Source organism: Cyprinodon variegatus, unplaced genomic scaffold, assembly GCF_000732505.1.
Source record: "Cyprinodon variegatus isolate N-32 unplaced genomic scaffold, C_variegatus-1.0 Scaffold47, whole genome shotgun sequence".
NCBI classification, from domain to species: domain Eukaryota; kingdom Metazoa; phylum Chordata; class Actinopteri; order Cyprinodontiformes; family Cyprinodontidae; genus Cyprinodon; species Cyprinodon variegatus.
This window is the reverse complement of record NW_015150500.1, coordinates 1433167-1460022: the sequence shown is the minus strand read 5'-3', so window position 1 is coordinate 1460022 and position 26856 is coordinate 1433167. Positions and strand designations below refer to the sequence as shown.

Sequence of the window (26856 nt, the reverse complement as noted above, 5' to 3'; positions counted from 1 at the left end):
AACCATGGTTCAGCCCCTCGCGCAAAATTCCAGTTTGCGAGCGCAAATTACTGCACGCAAAATTGGATCTTGATAAATCCGGCCCTTAGTCCGTTCCATGTTCAGCACAGTCATCTATTAGGATATCTCTAGAGCATTTTGGATATCCCTATGCTTATTACAATAATATTGTGATAAATGGACACTAATCAGTATATAAAATCCTTTTTCATTAGCTCTAATTTTCATTATTTGAAAAAATGTGTGGCTGAATCTATGCAACCTATAATGAATTAATATAATAAAAATCCCTTTAAGAATTAGATTACTGAAACTATTTTTGTGTATGTATATATATGTATGTATATATATATATATATATATATATATATATATATATATATATTCTTAAAACAGTTTCAGATCTAGACCAAATGTACCAAGGGGCCAGGAGGGGGCCAGCGTGTTTTCATGGGGGGCACAAAAAAAAGCATTAAATTAAAAAAAAAACAGGACAAGGGATTCAAATATATTACGAGAGCTACATAAAGTGAAATTTCTATTCAATTAGGTTTACTTAAAATTCTATTTATGAGGTCAATATACATTTATAATTTAGGAATTTTACATATTTTCACTTAATTTAATATCAAATTAACATTTTCTATAAAATCTTAATTAGAACTCAAGAAACACTCAATAATGCAGCTGTAAACATTTTTTTTCATTTGTTTAAAAAAAAAAACATTTAGCAGATGAAAACTGGGATCCTATCTCAACACCACTAAAACATAATTTGTAAAGAAAAAAAATGAAATGGATCCAAAGGACCTATCAGTAACCATGGCTACGTTCACATTGCAGCCTGAAGTTACCCAAATCCGATTATTTTTGCCCACATACGCCCTGGATCTGATCTTTTCATGGCAATCTGAACAACACAAATCCGATTTTTTCCAATCTGACCCAGGCCACTTGGCTATGTGGTCCTGAATCCGATACGGATCTGATCTTTTCAAATGCGACCTGTGTCTAAACAGCCAGGTCGCATTCATCCAACCTGAACATCATTAATGCCCAACAAAGGTCACTATTCTGTGTCTTGCTATGAAGACGCGGCAAGAAACGTGTAATCAGAGAGCAGTATTTATCTTTAGCCATATTGAAAATATTGTGTTTTTATGGTTGGAAAAGACCACTAGATGCGCACTGGCACTACCATCCATGTTTACTTCTGGAAAATAAAAGCATGCTGGCCTGTGACGTCATTGCGTCCTCTACTGTGCATGCAGGACACTTGCGTTGTAGGACTGCAGTTCACACAGGAGATCACATACAAGTCGCATATATTTGAAAATATGAACGGCAACGTAAAAAAAAAATCGGAATTGAGCATCAAGGCCTGCAGTGTGAACGCAGCCCATGTCTGTTCCAGCGCATATCATCATTAGAATTTCTTTTAAGTATTATTTTTTCAGTACAGGGGACAGGACATAATTTACAGGGGCACTGGCCCCCGTTGAAGCCTGTCTAGAACCGCCCATGTCTTAAAATATCTGCATGGCATTCTTAACCTATAAAAACATCTCTAAATCATATGAAAGCAACTTCTCTAAAAAAAGTGCTGAATCATAAAGTTTGCTTAATGGAAATAAGGGGGAGACTTAAATTTGCCAGTTCCCATATCCTTGGGTAAAAATGCAAAACTTCTAAGATCAAGGCAGTTCGGTGTTTCTCATGGTTACATCAACATCCTCTCCAGCAGCGGGGAACTGCCTCCTCATCAGGGAGGTTCGTCGCAGCCGTTTCGTTGTTTTTAAGGTGGGAGCGGGCGGGGTGCAGTCAGAAGGAGCAGCAGCTGTCACACGCTGCATTAACCGCTGCGTGGCTCTCAGTTAGACATGAGAAATTAATAGAGAATTACTTCAACTAATGTTACAGGCGGATACATCTTTAGAGATTTAGCGAAAGTGCCGTTTAACTGATAGTCACTGGTTAAAGTTGCTTTGCGCGAGACTAACTGCTGAAAGTTGAGCACGCGCGCGACAGAGGGACCACAGCGTGCTGAGACCGCATTTACAACCGACAAAGAAAAGGACTACAAATACAAAAAAAATCAAGATATTTAAAGATTTATACGGAAGAAAGTGGTCTGCATAAATTCTATTCAGCAGCACTGACCAGCGTAGAGGACGAATATCGAGTTATTATGGTAAGTGTGCGGCCTGGAGGCTCTTTCACCTCGGCTAATGACTGCCAACCTGTTTCAGTTCAGTCTTCTCTGCTTCTTTCACTCTGTGCTACGTGAAGGTCGTTCATACTCGGCAGCTCCTTGTGTGTTTTGTCAACGTTTAAGACGCCGAGAGTCTAATAGAGAATAGAAGATTCAGCATTGAACTGCTTTTAATTCAACCTTTTTAACAAATTAGGATGGAAAAGTAAAGTCAGGCCGGTTACAGCTGGTTTGCTAGTAGTAAACACTAGCTAGTTAGCTAAACGCCGGTGACGTTGATGTTATAAAGTTAACATATGGTACTTTAAAAAACACCACTACTGAGAATCAAATTGTCATTTTTAATACGCATTATTGCTTTCCAGGATTGTTGGGAAAAAATGTTTTGCTCAAAGGCTAAATGAAGTGATTTCTCGGGTTTTACACGTGTTGTAACTTCTGCACGTGATATCGGGTAAATGTTAGCCGCTGCGTGTCTACCGAAGGTCGACGGGGACTTTATTCTTAAAAATGGGTTAGTTGGGTTTCAACGTGTTTGTTGTCGCTTATCACCAACATGTATGGTTAAATCGAGTGGTATAAACAGGTTTTCGGCGTATATGCAAGTTCCAAAACTCTTAGCAGTATGTCGACGCCACGTGCTCCTCTCAAACGTCTAAGTCGTTTTCCTTTCCTTTCTGTTTATTAAAAAGGCAAAGCTGCGGATTTGTAATCAGGGTTAGTCTACAAGGTGGATTTTTTACATGCAACATTTTAACACGTAGCAAATACAGAAGAGTCATGTCTTTTGATGGGATGACGGGTTGCTTAACGTTGTGAAATGCGAGCTTTCCAGGCGGATCAACTCGCTCAGCACTGATCCATGTGAAGACAGAGGGGCGGGGCTAGGGTGAAGCAAACCAATAGGAGCTCTGGGTTTGGCGTTTCAATGTGTAAAGCTGGATTTACGATTACTTCATTCAATGGATTGGATGTGATTAAATTTAGCCAATGCTTTTGTGTGATTGAACAATAGGCTGTCAAAATGCAAGGTTGTTCAACTTCTTCAACTGTGTTTCACCCTAAATTAAATGTATCCGTGATCTAATCTATTGATATTTACTTTTCTATGTGGGTGCACTGCTATTCCGTACTCTTTATGTTTGCTTGGGGTTTTTAAAGTTGGTGCAAATATTGAGATGTTAAACGTTCATGTACATGTCTTAATATATCTCACTGGCAATCTGTTACCCAGTGTCAACGTGTGTAATGATCAGAGTTGTCAATACTGTACTTAAGTACTTTTTGATACAAGTATCTACTTTCTATTCCTTACATTTTAAAAACAAATGTTACTCGTTTCTCTTGGCTTTGGTTTAATGTTTATAAATATTTATTTCACGTCATGTGCGCCATCCAATGCAGATCATTGACGCATCCCAATCTAGTGAAAACTACTGTAATTGGATGAGTCGTATAATTCAAACACTCATTGGTTAGCTAAAAGAAATCATCAGAAGAAAGCAGGTGTTCTTCAAACTGCAAACGCGAATTGTCTATTCTATGCTACAATTCCGTATTCAGAAAAAGATGTTGAAATATTTGAAAGGGTGGACACAGGTGAGAACGTATCGGAAGTACAGAACCAACAAGACCTCCCTCATCCTTAGCTGAAAATTGAGCTTTCAATTCATATAGTGGCATCCGGCTGTTTTTTTTTCTTTTTTTTTTAATAGGTTACTTTATACTTTAAGTACAGATTTATACCAATGTTTTTTTAGTATGTACTGTAGGAATGGAAACAAATGTCAAAAATGTTGTGGTGCTAAATTTATCACTACATACAGTTAGAGCAACAAACAGAGAATGTGGTTTGTGTTGAGGCGACAGCCCTAAACTCAAACACACCTGGTTTGGTTCCTGCCCTCTTTCACTTTGTTCTTGTCAGGCTTCTAATGAATAAACTTCATAAAAATCTTAAATTATTATTTTTTTATTGTTTTTTGCATGATTTTTGTAGCTTAAAGTTTATATTGAGATGGTAGTAAACTGTTCCACATTCCCCAGCTTTTGCTGCATACTTTATTTAGCTATTTGTTGTGTGTGCAGTCTGTTCATCATCTCTATCCTTACCATGCAGGTGACCACCAAGGGAACTAATCTTAACCCTAATGCCAAAGTGTGGCAGGAGATCCCAACGCAACAGAACGACATCCCAGAAGTATCAGATGGTTCCTCCTGGCTGCACACAAACTCTTCCTCTGGTGAGATGACTGATGGTATGCATCTTGTTGGGAGTTGTTCTTTTTGTTTTCATGTTGCTGTTATAAAGCATCTAATGTCTTATGTCTGTATGATATTGAAAAGTGTCTTATGAGGGTTGAGTACAATATTTGCTGCTAACTCAGTAAATAAAAAATATGAAGAAACGAGTAGACTTTTGGGCCTTAAGTGTCTGTGCAGAGGCAAAATCGGCACTCGTTCAGCTGATTATTAACATATCGAAGCAGAGCATTAATATAAAAGACTTTCTGCCTTAGGATTCTCAGAGCTGTTCTCTCCGGAGAGTAAAGGATACTCTATGGACTACCTGAATAGCCCTGAGGAATACTTCACACACAATGATGTGGAGCTTCCAGATTTGGGGTATTTGGTCTACGATCAACAGGACAATCCCTCCACACACGCTGAACTGTCTGAGGGAGAAGCAGTGACTGAGGAGAGCGTAAGAGAGTCATTAAAAAAGCGACTGGAGTTCTGCTTTTCTAGGTAAATCATCTTTGTTGCCTCACTCAAGGCTTTGTATGTATTTGGAAATGGCTTAAAAAAACAGGGGAACTAACCAAAATTACTGTGTTGCAACTGAAAGTGTTGAAACCTTTTTTTTTTTTTTTTTACGCATACTTATCAATTCAAACATGATTATTTCAGGAAATAATTCCCCATGTCTGCATTGCAAGGTCGTGGTTTTAAGTCAGACAATTTTAAACACGATTTACAGGAAGTTTTGTGATTTCTAACTGGAAATGGTGTGGAAGAATTTATTATTCAAATGGAGTTTGAGTTGAAGTGGAAAACAATGCTGTATAAAATGTCAAATTTCTTTCAGAGAGAACCTTTCTAAGGATCTTTACCTGATATCCCAGATGGATGGTGATCAGTTTATTCCTATCTGGACAATTGCCTGCATGGAGGACATCAAAGCTCTCACCACTGATATGGATCTGATTCTGGAAGTATTGAGAGGTATTGACAATACTTTGCTTGTCGTAATTGGCATAAAATAATGCTTGTGGAGATGCTGTTGACGTATTCATGTAAACGTTTGATGGAGAAAGCGTAAACTGTGTTGAAAGCCTCGCCAAAGGCTGAAAAACTGTTCTATGTCTTAACTGTTATATTTGTGACAGTTGAGGAAGGAAGTCGAATTCTGTCTCTAAACTTTTACTGTTCATAACCTCTTTAATGCACTTGGAATAGTAAAAGTATGGTTTATGGATTTGACAAATCAGTTTCATTCCCCATTCTATTTCATTGGGACATTTTCCCCACCACTTTTGGGTAACTAAAGCATTTTGTCAACTTATCAAGTTTGTGCTTCAAAAGCAGTGAAAGTCCATCTTTTCAAAGGCACTGCATGCATGCAGAGTGCTAAAGCATCTCCTTGGAACTATATTAACACACCCAAAGCCATTTTACAAGTGGTCAATTAAATCACAATGACACATTTTTATTTCATGTGTACTGTAGCTTTAATTTAAAATTATGTTGGAGGAAACATCAATTTAAACATCATCAGACCTTCCCCAGACTGCATTAACTTTATTCTATGCTGAACTGCAGTGGTAGACAGTCGAGATTGAAGCTGCAACGGACCGATGTTTTAATGATGTACTTTATGTCCCCAAAGAACTCTTAATATCGTTAACATTACAACAAGTGATTGCTGTGAGGTTTTTTTTTGCATCACATCTGTTAGTCCCTCCTTTGAAATCAGGGTCTGCCAGCTCCTTTCCAGACTAATGTACGCGGCGTGAATTAGTCTGGCGGGCCGAGCTTGTTAAAGGAGCTTGGTGTTAGCATTTGGTGTGGGACTACACAGTAAACTGTCTATCAAGCCTTTTAAGTGAGAACCGTGAAGTGGTGCAGTAAACAAGTATGTATCACAACTAAGTACACAAAACCAGGATTGTCAGAATATATGGTATAATTACAGTGATTTCAGGCAGGCTGTCTATTTCACAATAACAGTCATTAAATAAGTGGTAGAACTGCTGAATTTTCTGTAGTTGAAGAAACTTGTTTCATAATTTAGTCCTAAAATCTTTTGTGATCTACACCTCAGGCTACACCTTATGATCTACACCTCAGGCTCACAATTTTTACGGTAGACATTGATATAAATAAACCTTTATTTTAACTCTACCTTTTGAGGATAAAAAGACATAAAATGAATCAACGAAATGTTTTCTTTAACAGTTAAAATCCTCAGCAACATGGGGAAATCTAATTGCATAGTGGTTTTAACAGCTTTTATTTTAACCCAGCGTACCCTTATTGACATAAAGCTTATGTAGTGGTGTCTTTTTCTTTCTTCTTCTTTTTTCTTTGTACAGCTTCTCCCTTAGTGCAAGTTGATGATGCTGGTGAGAAAGTTCGACCTAACCACAGCCGCTGTATCATTATTTTAAGGGAAGTGCCAGAGACTACACCAGTTGAGGTAAAAATTGCTGCATACTAAGCCGTTTTCTGGATTGAGTAAATAAACTGTAAAGCCTGCTAAGTGCTCATGGGTGCTCCCCCCTCCACTGTTTGCAACTTAATTTAGAAAGCTTGTTGTAAGTCAGATATCGGAGATGGCAGATCTAAGCCTGCTTAGTGTTTCTTTTGTGCCTTAAATTCATCTCAATAAATATGCTATTTTATAGTTGAGTTTGTAATATTCTTTGATATTGAATCCATATTGCATTTATTTTTTTCAATAGGAGGTAGAGGCTCTTTTCAAGAATGAAAACTGTCCAAAACTGCTGGGTGTTGAGTTTGCTCACAACAGCAACTGGTACATAACTTTTCAGTCGGATATGGATGCACTGCAGGTACGCTATAACTAATTTCTTTAGTTTGATTATTATACTTATAGATTTTACTTAACCCTTTATAGGGCACTAAGTGATATATTTTGAAAATCAACATTTTCATACCATTTTTTTGTTTATAAACCTAAATATAATTGTTAACTATGCTCAATAATGTTTGTAAGTGATAAGAAATGGTAACTTGCCCTATAGTGCCACAATTGTTTTATCTTTTTAAAATCTAGTCCTTCATTCTTAGTCATTTTTTAAAGCACTGGTAGCTTTGGTAGTTCTCAATAGAAAATAGGTAAATATGATGACTTTGAAAAAAAAATACATTTTGAGCATAATCATCAGTTCGGTTTAGGGGACAGTTTTTTTTTTTTTTTTATGAACTAAAAAAAAATAGCTGTTGAGTGAAAATTTGTTCCTTTTCTTTTTTGATTCTCATTCAGGCATACAGGTACCTACGAGAGGAAGTTAAAGTCTTCAAAGGGAAACCCATCATGGTAAAAAAAAAAAAAAAATTGATGTTAAATTGAAAGATTCAAGATCAACTTTCATTTTCATGTGTCATGGAAAAGCAGGTTAATTAATCATGTAAAGGCTTGTGGGATTTATCCTTAGTTTTACCTTGGGTGGATAAATGCCTTATAAAGAGAGGTGGTCTGTCTAAAATGAACAATGCCCAGTCATGTTTCATTTAACAACATCACCTTATTCTTGTGCACATTGTGATTACTGTAAATCCCTTTTCCCATTTTTTTGTCCCACCTATCCACAACAAAGCCAACTGCGTATGTAGAATAAATTATGTAAAAAAAGGTCAGTTCTACAGTTCTCAAAGCTCTTTCAATACTTTGGGCTGTTTCATATTTTTTCCACAATTGAACCACAAATTTTGGTGTATTTTGTTAGGATAAGATGAGTTAAGCCAAAATAAGCAGTGACTTGATCATTTAGATGGCCCATGTAGTCTGTTTAAATCTTAGGATATCCAGCTGTTCTATAAAGGCCTTGAAGGTTTGTGAAGAAATTACATAAATCAGAACCAGGTTTTTTTGCCTGAATTCCGCACACTGTTTTGATACGAGTTTAACACAGTGTACATTACAGCAGTGAGTATACATCAGATTCTTTTTAAATATGTCATTCTATAAGATGGCACTGAAGGTCAGACCCTGTGGTACAATATAGAATCCTGTGTGCGGATAAATAACGGTGTGAACTTTTCTCAGAGGCTTGATTTCTAAATAGTTGACAGTAAAATGACCACGTCCCTAAGTAAAAATGTCCGAATAAGCATGCAGGGAACTAAACAATTCCTTATAATACTGTGACTTACAATTTGACAATGCATGACTTTGATTGGGTTGATCTGTCACATTTCCAAAGAATGTATGCAAACTTAAGTTTTAATGTCGTACAAGTCAAAGGTGAATAATCCTTTAGCAAGGCCTCTGTTCACCTGTCCCCAGTGATGATCAGTATCGCGCTTGGAAGGACCCATATGCACTGTCTATCCAGGAGGACCTTCACTTACTCTACATAAATCTTGATCTCTGCTTTACCTCCTCCCTTACTTGCCCTACTCTTTCCCTTCAACCTTTCCTCTCCTTACCCTTCTTTTTCTCCTCTCCCCTTGTTATAGCAGTGTTTTATGGCCTCATGACCGTGAGATTATGAGATCTGAGGGGATAAAACGACAATAAAGCAACAACACAAAGTTTCTAGAGCTGTTCTTGTACATAAAAAAAAAAACCAACAGCTTTTTTTCTCTTTAGGCTCGCATTAAGGCCATAAATACATTCTTTGGGAAGAATGGAGGGGTGTACCAGCAGCCAGGCCAACCACAGGCCCAGTATGTGCCTCCAGTGTATATGCCACCGGTGTACAGCCCTCAGCAGGAGTATCCTGTTTACCCTTTGGTGTCTCCTACCTGGAACCCCTCGATTGTGCCACACTTTGAAACGCCACTGGTGAGTACTGTACAAGGTTTTTTTTTTTTTTTTGTACCTTTTCAGATAAAGTTTTTGTCCTCTTCAATACAGAATCCTGATTAAAAAATATATATATAAAAAATCTCAAACCTAGTTAGGTAGATGCCTCCTTTTTAACATTTTTTGTATGGATGGATTTTTTTAAATTTTATTTCTTATTTTAAACGATCTTTGTAGGCCCCTTTCCCCAATGCTGGATTCGTGAATGGATACAACAGTCCTGGGAACTACAAACTAACTTCTGGCTCGGTCAATGGCCATCGTCCTAATGGCAGGAACAGGTACATGCAAACTATGATACAGATCTCTTTCATGTCTGGTTTTGAATGATTTTGTAATTAAATGGGTAATACCAGCTGGTTCTTTTCCCTTTTAAGCTTCAGTACTTAAAGTGTGAGCTTAATGTTTACATGCTGAAGCAATAAATAGGTTTAGATTCATCCTTAAGTAGTTGGGTGACGTCTTTCATGAAGATAATTGCGCTGATGCACATTGCATCATTTTATCAAATTGAGTTATAAAGTTAAAACACTTTCAGATAATTTGAACATCTTCTACTCTGTTTTAGTGCTCATCTCAAATAAACTACTTTGCTACTTTGTTGGCAGTCCTAGGTTATGACCCTTTAGAATTGCCAATGTACCTATCTTGCTGTAAAGATGGGTTTAACATGCCTGTATATTTCATTTTTATTTATACATTGGCTTATTCTTTGTTCTTAAACATTTTGAACTGCTTACATTTAACTGTAGCTTTTAATTTTCACTATTAATGCATGTTGTTTTCTTGTTAGGAACCATGTCAAAGGACATCATAGACCTGGAGATCCTATTTCATCTAACTTGGCTTTAGGGACAATGATGAATGGCATCTCTGGTCCAACGGCACAGTCTGCTTTATCTGCCTTCAACCTTAGAGAGGCGTCCTCATTGTTCTCGACATCCAGTGGAGATCAGGGCCGTGCAGGAAGAGACAGGTCAGCTAAAGTCTTTATTAGTAGAACGAAATTTAAGATGTTAGCATTTCCTACGAAATGCAGCAATATATAATGCAGTGAGTGTTTGAGTTATGTTTTTATTTTTTTTTTTTATCTGTCATTTTTCCCGCTCTTAAAAAGTTATTTTGTATTTAACTGGGGAATAAAAATCAATTGGAGTTTGACACTCATTGTTTCTACTTGATATGTAATGCCTAAGCTTTATATGTTTGGTTTTCCATTTAATTTTTTCCCCCCCCAACTCTTTTGATCTTTTTTTACATAGGAGGAATGGCCACAAAGGCATGAGAAGGAAAAAAGAAGACGAGTTTTCCACGGTAGGCATTCCGTCCCCTTTTAAAATCCATTTTCCAAAATATGTTTTTGCTTCTCTTTGTTTTTAACTTTCTTTAAATGAAACAGAAACCTGTCCCGTTGATGGAAGCCAAGGCAGCCCCTCCTAATTTTGACCTGGCAGGCTCTAGCTTCCCTCCTTTGCCAGGGTCTGTGGTCCCTGTTCAGGGAGAAACTGTGACAGAGGTACGCCTCTCTGATGTCGTCCGTGGCCTAAAGCTTCAAGCCAAGGTAACTATCCCTCTTCATAGCAGTTATGCTGAAATGGATTGATTTCGCTGCATGATTGTAATTTTTATTTGGTTTTTCTTTCCTAAATTGCATTTCAGACAGGAAATCGTGAAAATATATTAGCTGTTAACACAAAAGGCTCTAAAAGTCCTGCTAACAAACAGGATTCTACCTCCCCGTGTACTACACCAGCTGTTGCTGAGATGCAAATGGCAACACCGCCAGATTCAGGGTAAATAATCAGCAATCAAATCACTTTTTATTATAAAATGTATTAATAATAAAGACTCATTTTCCTTATTTTAAATTTTAGTGCATGTCTAACAGTAGACAAAGGAGATGAAGGTGAACCAGTTGCTGTGCAGGGAGACCTCGCTCCATCCACTGAGGCTGAGTGTAAAACCACTCCAGAAACACCCCCCAGTGTGAGCGGTAAAACTGTTTCTCAAAAACAGTCATCAGAGCAAGAATGGGTAAGCTAGATCTCTAAATGTGACACTCGCATTTTCACACTTGTTCACTCTTCATGCAGTTCTGTTAAATAGTTTAAGGGCTTCCATGATCTACCATTATACCAGACATCTACAGTGCAGTGTGCATCATTACGTTTCAGATTTATTGTGCCTAATCTGTTTTTTTTTTTGTTTGTTTTAAGCAGGAGTCAAGAAAGCTTAGCTATGCTGAGGTGTGCCAGAGACCAGCCAAAGACCCACCGCAAGCAGAGACGCCATCCCCCTTGCCTCCTGTCACTTCCCCCAACCACCCTCTGAAAGAACTCAAGGTCAATACTGTTAAGGAGCCTCAGCTGAACACCAAAAAAGGTGCTGAGAAAGTTGGAGATAAACCTTCTCGACAGCTGTCCCGTACATTCCGTGGCGCTTCCGGTCATACCAGAGCAAAAGGTTCCGGGATGAAGATCCGGGAACATCAGAGGGGCTCGAATGCTAGCAAGCAGTTCCCCCCACAGCGAGGACCAAAATCCAGTGGCAAAGAGCAAAACGTACCCCCACCCTTACAAAAATAAATGCATTTCAGAACTTTACAGACCTTATTTAAATGTGTAAATATGTAAATACAGATGGATCTATTTCTTTTGACAGATTTTGTCAAATATGTTTAAATATTTACTGTGACTTAAAAGTCAATGTTCCTTAAAGGAAAATGTTTATTTTAGCAGTGCTTAAATGTTAAGTGTGTAATTTTGAATTTAATTTAATATGGCAGTACTTCTAAACAGATATCCTGACAATGTATTATGGGTATTTTTTTATTTTTTATTTTTTTTTTTTTTTTTTTTTTTTTTTTTTTTTTTNTTTTTTTTTTTTTTTTTTTTTTTTTTTTTTTTTTTTATCATCTGATGGGGGAAGTTGTGCTTATCATTGCAGGAGGTCTCTTTAGCAGCCTGGTGTATTAAATTTAGGGTGACTGCTCAGGTTTTTATTTGGTAAAGATGTATTTATTGACAATGAAATGCATTAAACGGGGGATAAAACAACAGAGGATTGGTATTTGAGGATCTCAGAACCGTAATTGTTGAGTTTTATTTTTTTGCATCAGATTGTAAATTACTTGGATTGCAATTATTGAATGTATTCCTCCATGGTGATGGATGCATCTGTAGAGGAATTCCAATCGAGATTTGGAAATGAATTAGTTTTTCCTTTTTGGATTTTGCTTTTTAAATGTGTTTTAACATAGTTTGGAGATATTTGGTAATGCTTGCTTTATTTTCTGTCACTTTTTTTTTTCCATCAATTTTTTTTGGACCCTAGAATGTATGGTCATGTCATGGTACAATTGTGCTGGTTTAATAGAAAACTAAGTTTTCTGCATTTATTTTATTTTTTTTCTTTGATGTAAATGTTAGTTCAGTATCTCTTATAGCTGGAATACGGTCACTAGTTTAGCTGCTTCAGTAATTGTGGAGCACTGCTATATTCACTCAACATGTATTTTTTTTTTTTTTCTTAAAAGTGCACAAGGTGTCAAAATGATTGAACTTAAGCACTTGTTTAAAGCAGCATGTGATCAAATTTAAGATCTTGCCAGATGATTATTTTGAATGTACATATTGTTTGTGTTGTGTCAATACATTACTATTGTAACATTTCAATTTTAGATAAAAATTGTCAGTGGTAAGCTACTCTAGCCTAAAATGTAGCATGAAACTAAATTTAAATCCTAAATTTCCTATAAGTCCTTTTTTCTTCCTTTGGTCTTGGAACTGGAGAATATTTTATAAAACCAGATATGGTTGTATTAAATCATATTTGAATGTTTATCTGGTGACAGGTTTGCCTCTGTAAATAGGAAAGTAACTAAACTAAATTTACAAGGTTTAATGAATTCTTTTCTACTAAAGGACTAAAAGGATCTTTTTGTTTTTGCCAAAAAAAGGGACAAGAGGCTAATCAGTGCATATATAAAAATAAAAAAAAATCATGTTTAGTCAGATTCTCAAGCTACGATTGGGATTTAATTTTTTCATATAGTTATACAAAAATTTAAATAACATTTTTAGATGGACCTGAAAGAAAAGTTGGATTTGCAATTCAGATGTTTTCTCAAGTCAAATTTTAAAGCCTTTTTTTTCTCGTTTTAAACAAATTGCCATGTTTGAACTCACCCAAATAGTTTGCATTTTAATAAAAGGAAATTTTTGTAAATGCCATCTATGGGGCTTCAGCTTCTAGCTTTTTATTGTTGCATTCTTCCTCTTTTGTAGAATTTTAGAATATATATTATTTGTCTTAAGGGCTGTCATTGCTATGGAGTCTAACATGATACTTTGCTTCTTTTTTTTTTTTTTTTTTTAACTTGATTTGAATTTGTGTGCACTGATCTTATTTAAAACCAGCGAATGGGTGGGATTATGTTTCAGTGTTGAACACATACCTGTGGAGGTGGTCAATGAAATCCACCTATAAGATGCTTAAAATTCTGAAAAATGTTGAGAGTAAGATTTTCATTTTGCTTTATGTGATTGTTTAAAATGTGGAAAACAAGATGATACAAATTCCTTTTTTTTTTTTTATGATTTTGGTTGTGGATTTCAGAAAGCATGTTTTTGCCAACCTTGTGCCTTTTCAGCACAAGGCATCCTGATTACGTCCTATAAAGTCCTGCCTGGTTTATTGTCCAATTATGGGAAATGTGTATTTTCATTAGGAGTGCTTATATTATTTCAAGCTCAAGTATTACTTTATTGGAGATTTTATTTTAGGTAAAAGGTATAGATCTTGGTTCATTTTACTTATCTTTTAACCCTACCAATTTCATTAAATATTTAAAGTTCCTTTTAACAAAACAAAAACTTTTTTTTTTCTACTGAAATACACACTGGTTTATCAAGCTAATATTGTGTAATAATAAAGCATTTTAAGTAAGACTAAATCTGCGTATGTGTATATCATGTTAAAATACACAAGTCTTGCTTTTTACAAAGCTCTAGCAACATACCATAATATTCTGCCATAACAAACTCCCGGAAATAACTGATAATTATGTAACATTTAAAGGACCATTTTCCCACCGGAGACAAAAACTTATTGGTGCATTCGTTATATACCAATAGACTCCTTGTTGCATAAGATGCTATGTTGTCATAAAATCTGAAGTTTTAACTTCTAAAATGTAACTCAACTTAGATTAATGGATGGTAAATGTAAGTCACATTCGCTTCGCGAGAAAGCAACCCTGTTACGTAACATTAAACTCTCGCGAGATTTGGCTAATACAAGTGTCAGAGTGTCAACAACGGACAGGCAGCAGCAGCATCGCAGCCAGCGGCGCTGTCCGGGTGCAGGGAGGGGGAGTAAAAAGGCACTTTAAACGTCCGGTAAGTGTGGACGAATTGCACATCCTGTATTGTTTTTGAATAAACTGGAGCATAAGGTTGGTGTTTAAGAACCACGTTATATTCTTGCTCCTTCGGAGGTGTTAATAACCACAGCTCTCGTTAGCATTAGCTTGCTAACGTGTAGTGTACATTTCCCCTAGTGGGCTTATAGAGCTCCGCTTAGCAGTTAGCACGAAGACAGTTAGCTTATGTGTGGGTGCCAAATAATATTTCTAAATATTTCGGCCTTTAATTATTTCCATACCATGCCAGATTCCTAATATTACTACGTCTATTTTGAATGAAGTACATAAACGTGGTAAGAATATGATACGTTTCAGAACATATTTCAGAAAGTCATGGCAAGCAAAGATTATACACTGTATCGCACAATCAGTTTGCTGTCTGAATATGAAGACCTTTATTTAGAAAATATGTAAGAACAGCCACTGCTCACCGACTCGATGACACTGCAGTGTGGGTTGTACGTTAGCTTGTATTGGTTGTGCTGCCTCATCCTCGAAGCTTTTTCCCTGATTATCATCCAAAGCCAAACCCTTCATTTAGGCCGTTTGTGTTCAGCCTCTGTGTCCCTCCCTTTAGACTGACCACTTCAAGCTATTGAACCTACCGATGAGATCTGGATTTCCGGTGCAATCGCAGGTTTTAGGTCTCAACAGGTGCAAGGTTAATTTTCTGTATTTAATCAGATTTGACGTGTTGATCTAGACAGAAGCACTGTTAAAATGTGTTACTAAGTTGATAAGTGATCACATAAAATCACACACGCCTCGACCTGTTAAAGTATGGAAAAAAAAGAGACCCTGAATGTGTGGTGTGGCATTTGCCACTAAAAGTTTCTCTGAAGTTCCTCTAAGGATCAGATTTTAATGTGCAGGGACTGTCAAATAGTTCAGATTTGGTGACTTGAAGGCCAATTAATGACCTCAAACCTGTCAAAAAAAACGTATTTGTTGCAAGTTGCTTCAAACTACTCCATTTCTTTAAATGAAAGAGTGAATGTGGTTTGCAACAATAGCCTGGTGGATAGAATGAGTCAAGATGACAGCTACATGGAAAAAGCAGCAGAGTCGTCACAAATATCAAACCTTAACTGTCTTTGGGGCCATTTGTTATCTGAGTGCGGTGCATAAAAACATCTGGATGACACAAAATAATCTACCATTCCTTCTACCTCTGTATTTTGTGTGCTCTATGATGCAGTTCAGAGATGTTCACAAGAGCAATGTTGGCTCTTTCACTTGTAGACACAATCACAGTGTGCACCTGACTGGTCTGTAGCTTTGCATCAAATTGGGATGCAATCCCTAATCCCTAATAGGTGCAAATCTGCAGCCTCTCCACAGTGGCATTGATACCACTTCAGCCCAATTTTGATAAATGTACTCCTTTGCTTGGTGTTTCAGTTTAGATTAAACACAAGTTGGATTTGTTTTATCAGATAAAGTAATTTGCAGTTTGAGCTACAGCAGCTCTTGTGTTTCTGACCACTCAACCCTGGTCCCTATTTACATCAACGACCCTGCTTCCGGTTCAGATGAGTTACTGACTTGCAGAACAGGAACATTCCATAGCATCCAATTTGAAAATACTTGGTTATTGAAATGTAAAATTGTCAAAATTTGGATCTTTTCAGACTTTCTTAAAACCCAGATGCATGTTGTTTTCCTTAGCTTCTAACATTTTGAGGTTAATTTGTTGTCCAGTGTATCCCAACCACTAGCGGTGTTGTTATTAAGTCATTGGGTAATTTGCTTCACCTATTGTTTTCCGTTGTTATGCTTGGTAGGGCTGTAACTAACGATTACTTTTCAAATTGATTAAGCTATCGGTTCTTTTATTTTTATTAATAATCTGATAGCCAAAGATTCTTCAACTAATTTTTTTGTGTGAAATTAAATCAGGTGAAACTAAAACTTTTCCACTTGAGGAGTTCTGAGTAGAGCATATTGACAGACAAAAACGTTTTATTTTTGGTTTTTTATCTTAAATACAAAAGATTTATATATTTTTCTACAATTTTGATATAATTGCAGCTCTAAGTGGGACCCTCTGTCAGCTAAAGGCATGTTTTAGAGTCTCCAACTCCATTTAACAATTAATCAATTATTAAATTATTTGACGATTATTTCAGTAATCGATTAATTGTTTCAACCTTAATGCTTGGTCATACTATTGACACACTTTATTGCAGATTCACCATTTTCAACATTGTCATTTAATGACGACTGAGATTTCCAAATTTATATTGGGTTTGTATATCGACATACATCAGTCGATGATTCAACAGGATGGTAGGGATTTCCAGTTTACATTAGCATAGTTCAGAATATAAGGAGAGAGAAAGCCAAAGTTATGGAAGGAGTGGGGGTCGGCATTTATTGTATTGTTTGTAATTATTGTGATAAATTTCCCATTTTGATTGATTGTCTATATAAAAATAATTAAAGATGTTTAAAAGCTCCCCACAAAATTGGCGCATTTTTATTATTTTAGGTTCTTTCTTTTCTCCATTGGGTCATTGACATATTTAAAGATTAAGATTATATGGGTTTACAATGAGATGTTTAGTGATATAAATCATACTTCTTTATGTAACTGGTGAACTGAAGAAGCCCATTTTAAATCAGTATATTTTTTTTAAAGACCTATTTTTTGTTATTGCCGGGCTATGGTTGTTTTGGCATCCCATACATAATGTAGAGTTTTTTTTTTAACCTTACTTTTATTGTACAATTTTAAGTCTATACCCCCTAGCCCTTTGTAGTGAGTTTGTGTACTGTTACACTGTCCTTTTTGTCTTTTTATAATTTATTAAAATAATCTGACAGTGTAGCTCTTTCTTACACCAAAGTTATGGATTATTAAGATGAGGAACATCAGTTTTGTTTCCTCAACATATAACCAAGTTTTTACAGTTGTTTTGTTCTGTGTCAAAGACATGTTGGAAACACTAAATCTTTTAATGTTGTCATAACATTAAAATAAAGTAGTCCTCTATGACATCTTCTATAATTAACATTTTACCTTTTAAATGATACTTTTCCAATTATTTCAAAAGTGCATAGAGGAAAAGAAAATGTCCTCTATTAACAGTTTTCACTGAAATTCCCTTTAAAGCCTAATGTTTTTGTGTCTTATACTTCCTTGCAGAACGCTGTTTGAGATGGGGGATGATCGACCCTTTGTCTGCACGGCCCCTGGGTGTGGGCAGGTAAAATTTCTCATCCATACTACCCCCCTGGTTAAATCCTTTTGACTGTAATTCTTTACAGAAAGAACTTAGGTTCCTTCCATTACATTTATATTAAATGCCATTACACTAGAATCGTTCTGGGTCAATCAATCGTTTACCAATTCTTACAACCATTTGGAACCCATGCGTTGTCATGTAATTTCATTTGTAATGTATAATCTGCAATTACTATTTAATACCCTGTGCAATAACCTGTTTCTTTATATTTGATATCCAGTGCAATAGCTATGTAGATAAATACCTATTTATATAAATACTCATGTAAATAACCCTGTGCAATAACCCTGTATAATAATTCTGCTTGAAAAAAAAAAACTTTAGCTGTCATCAGGGTTTCTGGGTGTTATTAAAAGTCATTAAATTATTATTTTTTTAATTTAAGGCCTTAATTGACATTAACATTCATTAAATGTGATTATCGTGGCATTTAAAATGCTTTATTTAAAAAAAAAAAAAAAAAAGTTTATACAAACAATTTCATGTTTGCACGGAACTGCTTATGGTTTATCGTAAAGCCGTACAGAAGCTTGAGGCTGAGAGGAAGCTAGAGAACGGGAAAATGCAAATATCAACAAAAGCGGCTGGAAACCAAGTTCCGGGATATGGCTGCAGCCTGTCAACAGTAAAGATCATTGATAGACCATTCCAAATGTATTAATACTCCTTAAACTTTTTCCTTTTCTATCAAAGTGCAACAGAAAATTCAGTTCATTTTAAGGAGAATTTACATAATTATACAAGACCAAATGTTGCATAGTTGTGACTGTAACACATCATGATAGCAGAGCCACAAATCTTTTTTTTTTTTTTTTTTCTGAAAGAGAGCCATTGTTGTCAACTGTTTGGCAATGGCTATATGTTGAAGCGTGGGATTAAATGTTGTGCCACTCTCTTCGGCCAACAAAAAAAACGTAGTATCAACGCTCATTTCAGAAGATTTTTCTGATTTTGTTTCAAAAATCTATAAAAGGAAAAGTAACACTGCATTTCACCCTAAATGCCTTGTAATTGAACAAAGGAGATTTCTGGTAGAAAACCTTGTAGATGCTAAACATTTAGCCAAAGCTTTAATTTGAAATGTATTTATTTAGTAGAGTGTTGCATATCCACAACGGTACGCCTATAACATGCCAGAATTAGCCTTTGATTAGCTTTAATCCAGTTTAAACAGCTATAAAAGAATGGTTTAGACCAGAGCAAGGCCATTTGTTAGAATCACCCAGCCAGAGATAAATTTAGTTCAGAGATAATTAAATTTAAAAAACCAGGTCTAGACATGAAAACCAATATTCACAGATGCACTCCTCCCAACCTTGAACCTTTTTTTTTTTTCACTAGATGAGCAAAGCTAGTACAGGCATATCCTAAAAGACTTTTGGCTACATTTTAAAATTACAGCAAAAATTTAAAAAATACAGCAAAAGATAGTTCTACAAAGTAAATGCAAAACACAACTTATTAGATATATGGTTATAAAGGTTTGAAAACTATGTATCCTTTCCATCCCGTTCACAAATATGCACCACCATATTATCACTGCGTTATGATTGGAAAAAACAAATAAAATTGCAACTTTAGAATAAAATAAGTTGCCTCTATTTTATTGTCATTTGATTTCATATGAAAGAGATCCTTCTTGAAGTACCTGCTTTTCAAAATCATAATCATTGCTATACTTTCTATATTTAAAAAGTGTGCGAGGGTGCATATTTTATAATTTAAGGCTAATAGAAATAACATAGGATGGAATTTTGGTGAAACTTTTGAAAGTAATAGGTAACATATCACCTGTTCACATTATTTTTCTATTAACCATCTACTTATTAAGCAGAGGCTCTTATTCATCTTTAAATTGTAGAAGATTAAATATTCTTTCCTTCTATCTATACATCTGTTTTCCTGCTGTTGACTTATTTTTTCTTCTTGCAGAGATTCACAAATGAAGATCACCTCTCAGTCCACAAACACAAACATGAAATGACTTTAAAATTTGGTCCTGCCAGGACAGACTCTGTTATTATTGCAGGTCAGTGCTACAGCTTGTTAATATATTTTTATGCAATATGTGGCTTAAGGAATATGCTTTCTCCTAACAAAGATGTAACTAATGTCTTTTCCTTTTTTTATTTTTGGTCTCAGACCAGACCCCAACCCCCACACGTTTCCTGAAGAACTGTGAGGAGGTCGGTCTATTCAACGAGCTGGCTGGTTCCTTTGATCAGGAGTTTGCTAAAACACAGGAAGACGAGCAGAGAACAAAACACCCTGTAAGTACACAGGTTTATTCAGTTTCAGCTTATTCAGTTGAGTCGCCTTTTCATTATTTCACCTGAATTATCAGCATTCACATTTTTCCTTTTGCGTTTCTGCTCTTTAAGGCTGCACCTTCACAAACACCCTCCGAAGTAAAAGATGAGGACGAGTCGTCCTTACAAGTTGATTCCTCTCCCCCTGACAGTCCAGATTCCTCCTCCAGTATGTCTGAGAACAGCAGGGACTCACGGGTGAGAAGATACATGGGTTGCACTGCTCAATTAGTGCCTTATATATTCACTGCTAATGCATCCTGATAAAGTGCATAATCTATTGTTTACAGGAGTTTCTCAATAAGCCCGTGGTAAGCTCTGCTCCAACTCCAACGATTGTTCGACCGGGGTCTCTTCCCCTTCACCTGACCAATGACCAGCTCCATCCAACTCTGCCTTCTCCAACATCCGTGATCACACAGGCTCCACCTTCCAACAGGCAGCTTGGGTAAATTACCTGCTCTTTTACCCCTTTCTATTGTGCTGAGGATATATTTTTAGATAAACACTGAAAGTTTGATCAAGCTCTCATACAATCTGCACAAAAAAAAATAAAAAAATCTATCAAATGGGCTAAAACCATGCTTATTTTTTTTTTTTACAGATCTCCCACAAGTGCATATCCACTGGTGAGGCACCTCTCTAATGGGCAAGCGGTCCCTCTTCTGCCCAGCCCTGTACAGATGACTTCAGTTATATCTGTAAGTGAATATATAGAAGAATAAACAAAAACAAAAAATGCTTTTCCATTTTATTTACCCTTTTTTGTTTTGTTTGTAAAAATTTGTTGTTATGTGGAAGCTTGCAAGGACGGTAAACACAGTGCCTAACATCCCTGGGATCCCAGGACCTCCTATAGGCGGAGCCAGCAGTGGTTCCTCCTCCCCATCTGGATATGGTCTTCACTCTGAGACCAAAATGGTAAGATTAGTGTTTTTTACTGTTCTCATTTATCAAGTGCACCCCCAATGGTTAAGAATATGATTGAAAATTAATTCATTTTAGTGATTCCATTCAGAAAGTGAAACTTATGTTATATAAATCTCCTGCACAAAGAGTTGTATATTTCTAGTAATTCTGATAGTTTTATAGGTAATTCAAATCTAAAAATGTATATAAATTAGGGAAAATTATAACATGAAATTGGAACTATAAAAATACGCTTGATAGGTTTGAACCTACTGGCAATGTGTCAATGTACTGTGAAATATATATATGCTCTGTACTTGGTGTGGATTCTATATGCATGAATGCCACATTCCTACAGGCCAAAAAACCTGTTTAAATCCGGGAACAATCAACTTTTGTTGGCAGTGGGAATGGCTCACTGATTCTTGTCTACCCGGGTAAAACGACTCGGCGAGCAACCTGCTTTAAACTTGCCTCTGCTCTGATCGGCATGCTGTGGGAACACCAGAGCCGTGTTGATCCGCTAAATTACTTGACACCATTGAACGCAACATAAGAACGTCAACACATCGCGCCAGATGCTTCTGATCTAACAAGCCAAAACAGCTCTGCTTACATTCGATAAACATGGCGCAGCACTGGTGAGAGGGATTTGGACAGATTAAAGTGCGAAACAATAAAGCACACTTACTACACAGTGGCTTCCTTATATGTTGCTCTCCATTATTTACTTCCCTGATTTCCGTCACACTGGTGATATCATAAACACTCACCCAGCGTGGATCTGGCGTTATCATCTTCATCTTGACTAAACTTTATAGGTCTTTTAGTTCAGGTAAGGGCAGCTTGTCAGTAGAGGGAAGCATGGAATGCTCAAAATCGGAGGTCTTCAACAGGGAGTCTGTGACCCCTAGGGGGGCCACCGAGGTACTACATGGGGGTTTTGAAAGTTTTGGTTGATTAGACTGTTTTTTTGGGGTTTTTTTTATATTCCCCACTGCGTTTTTTCCACTAATTGAAATGTGTTTAAAAACACATTAACATGAATTCAACACGTTGTAGTAAACGATACATGGCAGATGATGTCTTTTAGTCACCAATGCACACATTCAGCGACATACAGGAGCTCTTTCAAAGCTGGCCACCGTTTCATTCTCAACACCTGTCCCATCAATGAGGAATCAGGATCAGAAATACTTTAATAATCCCAGGGTGAAATTACTTTGTCACATTACTCCATCTGTAATAGAGTGACTATAGGACCAGTTTGATATAACACAATTTCATACAATATATATAATTAGGGGGTCCCCCGCTCCATCTCACCATCAGTTTGGGGGTCCTTGGCTTGAAGATCCCTGCTCTAAATTACCCAAGAGGAACACTTTGGGCTTTATAAACCACATTCTCATGTTTCCCCAAATTTCAACTGACTGTAAAAACTTCTGCACCTCAAGCAACCTGGATTTAGTTCCTCTTCAGACTCTTGCAGTTTGATTTCCAAATGAAATGAAACCGCCACTTTCTTTTGAAAAGAAGACTTTGCACCAGTGGGAAATGGTCCAGGGCGTTGGAGACAAAGTAAATATTAGTGTTTATTGTTATTGTGGCACAAGTGTTTGGAGTTTCCCTACACTTTAGCCAGTTTTATGGGGGTTGTGGTCGCACATGTGACTTAACTGATACTGGTGTACCTCATAGTGCTGTGGCTAAGTGGCTGTCGCCGGCGTTTCAGTTGACCATCAGCATCACGGTCATTTTTCATTTAATTTTAGTCTCTTAAAGGAACCTTTAAACACTGTACCTTTATCCTTTTTTTTATGCTTTAAAACTAAAACATGGGTTGATGAGGTTGATGAGGCTTCTGACACCTTTGTGGCTTAGCACCAATGCATTGGCAGACCCCAGTCCCTCACACTTACTCTGACCCATCCATGAGTGAGTCACACATTTTAGAGGCAGGAGGAAATGGTGGCTCTGATGGTAAGTTGGGGAAATTAAACCATACTGCACCATAATTCCTCTCTGAGATTTCTTCTGATTTATAAAGAAAAAAAGTTTCAAAAGCTGATTACATTTTATCTCAAAGTCTGCAAAATATTTAAATGTTTTGCCCAACATTACATTTCTAGAAATGTAAGAAGGTGTCAGGAATCCCCACTGATTACAGTAAACAATAAAATATTGCTTAAATGCCTGTTCTAATCGAGCAGAGTGGATCCTTAGACTATTCTGGAAGCCTTGTAAAGGGGGATGCAGGGGGCTACCATTGTGTGGCTCGTGGGGAGCAGTGTGGGGTTAAGGGTCTTGTTCAGGAACCCAGAGTGCAGGCTGTGGGGATGGAACTGGGTACTTGCAACTTTCTCAGAGCACAAGCGCAGTGCTCTAACCCACTAGGCCAACAAAATTAGGGGGAAAGATGTTTCTTATTAGCAGATGATACTCCCCTATTGCTCTGGATAAATGTGCTCAGATGGGTCTAATATTGGAGAAACCAACCTGCTAGACACATGCCATCCCTTATAATCACACATTTTCAAGAAAACATCTGTGCACACTCCTTCAATGTAGGAAAAAATGGGAAGTGTAGGGGACTGCACGGTTCTAAAGAAACACAGTTTAATAAAAACAAGCAATTTGTGGTTCAAATACAATTAAAAATATTTAGACAAATAACAAAATGCCAATGGTAACCAATAAATAACATTTACCCTAGACATTTATGCATCGTTATGACTTTAGACTAGACTTTTTATGGTTCAATGTGGGAGGGTCAATCATAAGGTGGAGCCACCTAATCACACTTAACCTTGAGGTACAGGTGTGATTTATAAAGGAATTTAAACAGTTGTTCTTAGAGGGGTTAACACTAACATGGTGGATTGCCTGTGTGTTACTGTAGAGGCTGAAGGCAGCTCTTTCTCATCAAGGCCCAGTAGCACAAGACGGAGCAGGTGGTGGATCGGGATCCATCCCTGCTATCCCTCAGCGACAAGAACAGAGCCAGCAACCCACTCAGAACTCTGATACACCGTCGCCTGCACAACCTCAGGTACAATAATGTGGAACGCACACGGGTTCGACACAAACGTATAGACAAAGCAGCAGGGTAGAAAAAAAAAATTAACAAAAAATGCCAACGGTGGCACTTATATTTTAATTAGTTATGGTACAATGTTGCTGAAAATCTTTGTATGATTAAGTTACTTTATGCTTTGTATGGATAACTTTGCACTGAACCGTAATGCTTGCTGCGTGAAATGCAGCTGGACTATCGTAAATGAGTACGTGACCCAATCGGTTCATGTTTAAACCAATGCGAGAGAGACGTTTACAAAGTAAAACATCTGTTTTGGGGGGGGGGGAATACAAAATGAAATCTGTCAATGGCAAGGGAAAACGGTTAGGTTTGGAGTCACATAGTGCATGTATAGCAGGAAGGACAGACTCATGCTGACTCTCTTCTTTGGGGCTTTAACAAACTTCACAGTTCCTGCTCTGAGAGTCCCCTCTCACTGCCTCGTTAGTATCGATATAAACCGTCCCACAGACTTTATTGCTGCATTTTCCTTAGCTTTACGTGTAGTTCCCAGTATATTTCTGATATAAGAGTTTGAGATGCAGTAGTCTGGTTCTGAAGTAGGGCTTTGCCTTTTTTTCTTTTTTTAAAATAACTTCTAATCTTTAGCAGTAATATGATGGGTGCATTAAGTAAAGCGTGTGCAGATGCATCTGATGCTTGTGCTGCTCCTGTGTTCAAAGGCTTTAGTATATTTTGTGTAATAAGTTGGTTAAAAGTAATTTCAGTATGTTCTTAAGCAGGAAATTACACCTCAAAACATTGCCTGTGAAGTCAGGTCATCAAGCTTATTATCCTACCTTAAAATATTATTTAGCTGTCAGAGTTGCACAGACCCCCAGATACTGGCGGTACGCTGTCACTGGGAATCCACCCCCAGCACGCCCAGCCTTAGGCCACAAGCCTCTCGGGGGATTTCCACTACTGTTATGGTACAAACTGCTAACACCAGTTGTTCATGTTCAAATGTTCAAATTTTCCAGCTCCAACATCTGCTAATTGAAGCACATCACGTGCCTCAGACGCTAAAAAGCTCATGAGGCGCTGCTTCAGATGCGGCAAGGTGCGCAGTTCTAGCTGCCCCTGATGTGCTGGAGTACCATCTGATGCACCTTGATGTGCTTCAACCATAGACTTTGCATTTAAACCTGCTGCTAAAGTCACATTTAGTGTGAACGTAGCATCACTCTTGTTAAATGCAATGTGACCAGAATTGAGTTGCTTTGGGATTAGAAAATTGCCTTTTGTTTAACTGTGATTATATTGCTAATTAATTGCCCAGTGTGATTAAACATTTTGGTAAAGGAGTTATTTTATTTTTTAATTATTTCAGCTTTATAAATGACATATGGTTACATGCAGCTGGCTAAATGTGCTGTTGATATAAAGGACTCGAATATGATTCTCATTGCCCAATTTCAGTATCAGTGTTTCCCACTTCTGTGTCCTTAGGGCATCCTGCCTGCATGTTTTGGATGCTAAGGTATTTAAGCACACCTACACTCAATTGAGTCAGTAAAGTTCCTTAAGAGGACTTGTCGAAAAGCCATTGATGTTATTCATTCCTTTGAATCATTTGTTTGTGTTTGAGCCAGATCAACCAAAACCTGCAGGACACTTTGCCTAAAGGACCAGCATTGGAAAATTACAGCTGTAAATAAGAGTGTATGTTTTGCTACATAGCACAGCAGCTGTGATAATAGCAGCACACTCTTTTGTTTTGTATCCTTCATGTTGTGAGATCCGTTTTCTCCCACTTAGTCCTTGTCAGGGTAACAGTGGGGCAGGTGCCTATCTTTGGCTGTCCCTGTTGTGTGATTTGTGATGTAATTCTCATTTGGGGAGCAGAGGTTTTTTCGCCCCTTATCAGAAGTTCTAAATATGCAGTTGCTGATCGTCATTACATGCAAAGGAGATTTTGTAGAGGAATTTTCTGCAGCCAAAGCCTCATGTATATCCCATTATGCTGCGTTCAAACTGAATTTGAGCAACTGAAGCAGTCTGTTTACATATAAAGTATATGGTTGAAATGCATCTCGAGCAGCAGAAGCAGCATATCTTGAATCTGAACATCTGAGCAGTGCCTCATGAGCTTTCTAACATCTGCATTGCATGATGCGCTTCACAAGCAGCAAATGCTAGAGTTTGAAAATTTGAACTTTTGCAGCTCGACAAACCACATCAACCAATCAGAGAAGCATATATATATAAGGGTAAAATTCTACTAGGTTTACATAAAAAAAATAACATAAAGAAAATAAAATAAAACCCAAGAGGCGACCTGGACTAAGGCAGCTACTACTGTGGAATCCCAGAGACAGCTTACACCAGTATGTGGGAGTCTGTGAGGTAGAGCCCTGCACTCCTGCGGGACTCGTGAGACCCAATACAAAGCTGTGCGGTGAGGGACAAATATTGAAAGCTGCGGGTGCGGGCGGGAGTGGTGATAAGCAGCAGTCGCGTGAACCAAAAGCGTGTTTTGAAATGTTAGATTATATTAGATTAGATTAGATAAGATGAGCTTTATTGATTTCACAGCAGGGAAATTCACTGGTCACATATTGGCATAGTAATTAAAGAAGGTGCAAACAAGGAGGAAAAAGGTGCATTAAGAATAAAC

At 37.2% G+C, this 26856-nt stretch overlaps 2 protein-coding genes across 9 annotated transcripts in view; both read left to right on the top strand.

Moving 5' to 3' along the window:
- The first annotated feature begins 1720 nt into the window (after nucleotides 1–1720).
- On the top strand, nucleotides 1721–12082 carry LOC107082153 (la-related protein 4-like). Of its 4 annotated transcripts, none has more exons than XM_015370679.1 (15): nucleotides 1721–2191; nucleotides 4332–4470; nucleotides 4732–4960; nucleotides 5301–5437; nucleotides 6808–6911; nucleotides 7177–7287; nucleotides 7722–7775; nucleotides 9051–9245; nucleotides 9444–9547; nucleotides 10060–10242; nucleotides 10529–10580; nucleotides 10666–10827; nucleotides 10926–11059; nucleotides 11141–11300; nucleotides 11483–12082. In XM_015370679.1, exons 1-15 carry the CDS (start codon nucleotides 2189–2191, stop codon nucleotides 11849–11851), a joined length of 2136 nt encoding a protein of 711 aa, XP_015226165.1. In that variant the 5' UTR covers nucleotides 1721–2188; the 3' UTR covers nucleotides 11852–12082. The 4 variants fall into 4 exon arrangements, with proteins under 4 accessions (XP_015226165.1, XP_015226167.1, XP_015226166.1 ...); XM_015370681.1 differs by having other exon boundaries at nucleotides 1735–2191; nucleotides 4332–4455; XM_015370680.1 differs by having other exon boundaries at nucleotides 1741–2191; nucleotides 11486–12082.
- Nucleotides 12083–14562: 2480 nt separating this feature from the next.
- The window catches only part of LOC107082142 (cyclic AMP-dependent transcription factor ATF-7-like), a 15991-nt gene continuing 3697 nt past the window's right edge, over nucleotides 14563–26856 (top strand). For 3 of the 5 annotated variants that reach the window (XM_015370661.1, XM_015370660.1, XM_015370664.1), the window contains exons 1-9: nucleotides 14563–14665; nucleotides 17840–17900; nucleotides 19872–19968; nucleotides 20082–20209; nucleotides 20321–20446; nucleotides 20539–20696; nucleotides 20853–20949; nucleotides 21050–21169; nucleotides 24060–24209. In XM_015370661.1, the coding sequence (XP_015226147.1) occupies nucleotides 17853–17900; nucleotides 19872–19968; nucleotides 20082–20209; nucleotides 20321–20446; nucleotides 20539–20696; nucleotides 20853–20949; nucleotides 21050–21169; nucleotides 24060–24209 (924 nt within the window). In that variant the 5' untranslated portion in view covers nucleotides 14563–14665; nucleotides 17840–17852. The remainder of the gene's footprint in view (nucleotides 14666–17839; nucleotides 17901–19871; nucleotides 19969–20081; nucleotides 20210–20320; nucleotides 20447–20538; nucleotides 20697–20852; nucleotides 20950–21049; nucleotides 21170–24059; nucleotides 24210–26856) is intronic. The other 2 variants (XM_015370663.1, XM_015370662.1) reach the window with 1 other exon arrangement.